At 39.5% G+C, this 3715-nt stretch overlaps 1 protein-coding gene across 1 annotated transcript; it reads right to left on the bottom strand.

The window, feature by feature from the left end:
- LOC116259356 (basic blue protein-like) lies at positions 1-656 on the bottom strand. Its single transcript, XM_031637130.1, has 2 exons — positions 434-656; positions 1-216 (listed from the first exon to the last, which is right to left on the bottom strand). Exons 1-2 carry the CDS (start codon positions 594-596, stop codon positions 17-19), a joined length of 363 nt encoding a protein of 120 aa, XP_031492990.1. The 5' UTR covers positions 597-656; the 3' UTR covers positions 1-16.
- Between the last annotated feature and the right edge of the window lie 3059 nt (positions 657-3715).

The following is a 3715-nucleotide window of genomic DNA, read 5'->3' as shown; positions in this document are numbered from 1 at the left end:
TCCTCTAGGATATTACTTATGTGGCACTAACTTGGATCTTCATCCCGGCCTGGCAGTGGCCGGCATAGGTGCAGATGAAGGAGTTGAGCCCTCTTTTCAGGGTCACGCGATCGTTGCCGGAAGTGAGGGTGCTCGATGCCCTTGGCGCGGCGCAGCTCCGGTAGTCCGCTGGGTTCACCGCCACAACATTGTGGAACGAAGGATTGTACCTGAAAACTAAGCAGCACCAAACCATAAATTAAGCAGCTCCGGTAGTTTGCTGGGTTCATTTTTTGTCATTCTTTTTCTCTCAACCATTTATCTGCTTTATATGGATGATCTTACTTACATGGCTGAGTGACTTGGATATATATATATAAACTACTTAATTGCTTAAGCCATCTCATGCTCGGAACATGAAATATATATAGGTAGGTAAGATCAAATTACTTACTCAATACATCTCCTGCGCGAAATATTTTCCGGTCAGGCCAGTTAGCAACGTTGAAGGTCCAACCCCTTCTGTCCCCTACCACATAGGTGGCGCCGCAGGCACCCTCAAAGTGAGAAAGGAAGCACAGAACGGCTACAACCAGTAATGCACAGCCTCTTCCCATGGCAATCTCAACCTAACCGAACAAGGGAATCTCCTGCACCGGTAAGGGAGAAGAGGTATATGTTTGGTGTTGGGGAGTGTTATGAACATTGAGAAGGTCCGGCAATATATAATGTGAATCACAATGCTTGGTGAAATATATATTAGAAAAAGATAGCATTACTTTTTCCTTCCAGTCAAATAGAAAGAAAGGCACTGCCGCCAAGAGCACTGTTGAGATCAGAAAAGAGATTGGGAAGAACAGGTGAAAAGAGGCCAACGAGCTGGCGATGGATGGACTTAGGGAGTAGCACTATCGACGTTGAATTAGAAAAGGAACAGAAAAGGGATAAAGGCAAGGCAAAGAAAAGCCAATAGTCACGGATGGTGAAGAAACCGCAAGCCAAATTTTTTTACGGAAGAAATGGGAGGAGGCCAATGAGAAAAGAACCCACAAGGCCGTCACGTTGGACTTGTGCCTCACAACATTGTTCTAGTGTTCTCCCACCTCTTTCACCATCATCATCATCTTAACCATCCTTCTACCCCGCCTGCTTACTTAATGCTGCGCGAATAATGGCTTCCACCACGATGGTGCTGATTTTTCTTCTTTTGATCGGCAGGCCTGGGGTTATCTCGAGCATGATATGAAGGATCAATTTCAAGAAAGGCTGCATCGGAGGCATTGAATGAAATTCTGCATCTCCTTGCTGCAAGTTTTGGGTCCAACTCTCCACACCACATGAGCTTGGAGCCCTTTGAATGTTAACAAAGTGATTTGGTAGATCACACGATTTGTTCACAACAAAGTTGTGTTATGGTAGAACTAATCTCCCCATCAACAAGCCATGAATCCTGATTACCCAGTTGGAGAAAATCACAAAAGCAAAGGCCACGTCTTCTGGGTCTAATGGCGTTCTTCATTTGAGTCGTTTCCACATAAGAACGTTCGCGTTGTATAAATTAAGGACTTGCTTCGGATTTTGTGTCAAGCGACTTTTCCTTTCCTTCTTTCTTTGCACAATCTCGTCCCCATTTTAATTTCCTTTCCTTCTTTCTTTTTTTTTTTTTTCTAACTCTTACGCTTGTACAAGCTTTGCACTTATTGAGAGCTTAGAAGCTAAAGTGATCAAAGGATCTAAAATATAACGAGATTTTTCTCTTCTATAGACGCTCTTCCAATAACTTAAATACCATTGTATTTTTTTCTATTTAAAGAAGTCAATTTAACATAATAAGAACTTTAAATACCAAAAAACCTTACTTTCATGAACGCATATAGGCCCAACATCATCATTTTCAGGCCAATAAAAACCCCGCAGGCAATGCACCTAGCAATGTCAATATATCCGGTTTGGATTGGACACTTGATCGGTCCGTTTCGAAAAAATCAGATATGGAAAAAAAGTTAATATCGATTAAGAATCACATCCGATTTTGATTTAAGAAATGACATTTAATTGGATTCAGATTCGAATATACATAAATTATCCGGTCAGGTCCGGATCAGATTTATTATTATTTTTAAACAAATATCATACATCTAATGCACTTAAATTTTGAAAATCGGCTAAATTTGGATAGTAAAAAAATTGGGTTCACATTGTGAAATCAAATTTTGGATTCGGCACGGATATGATTTTTCTTTACCCATATTTAAACCCGAATTTGAATCCGAACAAGTGAATATCCAAAAAAATGGATACAGTTAAGGATATTTTCGATTTGAATCTGACCTGTTGACATTCCTAAACACACCCACAAGACCTACATTTGTGGCCATGGTCCACGTATGGAATTTAGCTGCCGTGTGGCATCTTGTAACCGGCCGGAGCTAGGCAGGTAATCATTTTACAATTTATTTACAAACGAGTTTCATGTAATCATTAGATGTTCAAGGGGTGTTTGATAACAAGAACATTAGGTTCTTTTGGATCTTCCATCAATGTGCCCTAAAAATTGAATACACTTGTGTAACACTGTTTTTCCTCTCTACCATAAGGCCAACGCCCATATGTATTTTGCGTTTTTTTTTCTTGAATGAAGCCATATTAGCTAGGTTTCACCGTGACAATGTACAAGATTAATATATAATGCGTTAGCTCACAACACCGATGTACCATATGACCAGAGGCAGCAATACTACCTCAACCATGAAGCCGAGCCACAGTTTTAACAAGAGAAACCAAAGGTCAGCCCCGCAATACAGTTGCACAATATCATGTTTATTTGGACGTGAAAGTAAGAAATCATACTGCGTAAGACTTTACAAACTTTAAAACACAGAGTTTCGACTGCTTATAAAATCTTATATGCATTATTTCGAGAGCATTTTCTGAAGAAGTTGATGGGAAAAACGTAATTTATTCATCGATAGCTTCTTAACTAAAGTGATAAAGTTGGCGAGCAGTTAACGATCAAGTGTTGGTAAATTTTATGTAAAGGGTGGGTTGTGGTGGAAGATTGATGCAGCTATAAAAGGAGGACCTGTTAGTTTGTGAACTCATACTCACCTGGACAAGTTTCGATTCAAGCGATTCAACCGATTTTAAGCAATTAATTTCCATCCACCCTCAAACTGGACGACAAAAGGAAAACACCAAGTTTGCTGCAGATTTTTGTAAAGGCCAATGAAGCCATCACTCAAACCAAGCTATCACTTTGGTGGGGATTTGGGAACCCAAATTTGCTTCACGAAGATTTTTTTTCAACTAGATCGAGTCTTCGCTTTCATAAAGAAGGCAATGATCTCTTTGGTTGTCTTCAGCCATCTTCAGATTTTCATCTTCTTCAACAACGACACCACCATGTTGCAAAATAAAAAAGGATTAAAAAAAATGATTAGTCGTTAATCAACCATGGTTTTTCACAGTGGAAGGCCACCATCTGCTTTAGATAGATGGTGTTCATGTCCTTCATTTACAGATCTTTTACATCTATCCTCAACCTAAAATCAAGGGACAAACATCATGGAATTTATAGTGGCAGCATTAATTTGTAGGTTTTCTTTTGATGTCTTTTTAATGTCATTATCTGTAACAACTTCAATTTATGAAATGCTTATCTTCATTTCTGGCACACATTTAATCTGTCTTGTCTTTGGCCGTAGCATTAGCGTGCACAAGAGAAACCTTTGGCATG

This window comes from Nymphaea colorata, chromosome 8 (assembly GCF_008831285.2).
Source record: "Nymphaea colorata isolate Beijing-Zhang1983 chromosome 8, ASM883128v2, whole genome shotgun sequence".
Lineage (NCBI taxonomy): Eukaryota > Viridiplantae > Streptophyta > Magnoliopsida > Nymphaeales > Nymphaeaceae > Nymphaea > Nymphaea colorata.
Note: the sequence above shows the minus strand (reverse complement) of the source record. Positions and strands in the feature narration are given on the sequence as shown.

Coding starts and splice junctions, on each gene's coding strand:
- LOC116259356 (XM_031637130.1), bottom strand. CDS start 596: ATGGGAAGAGGCTGTGCATTACTGGTTGTAGCCGTTCTGTGCTTCCTT. Junction 217..433: donor TCGCGCAGGAGATGTATTGA/GTAAGTAATTTG, acceptor GGTGCTGCTTAG/TTTTCAGGTACAATCCTTCG.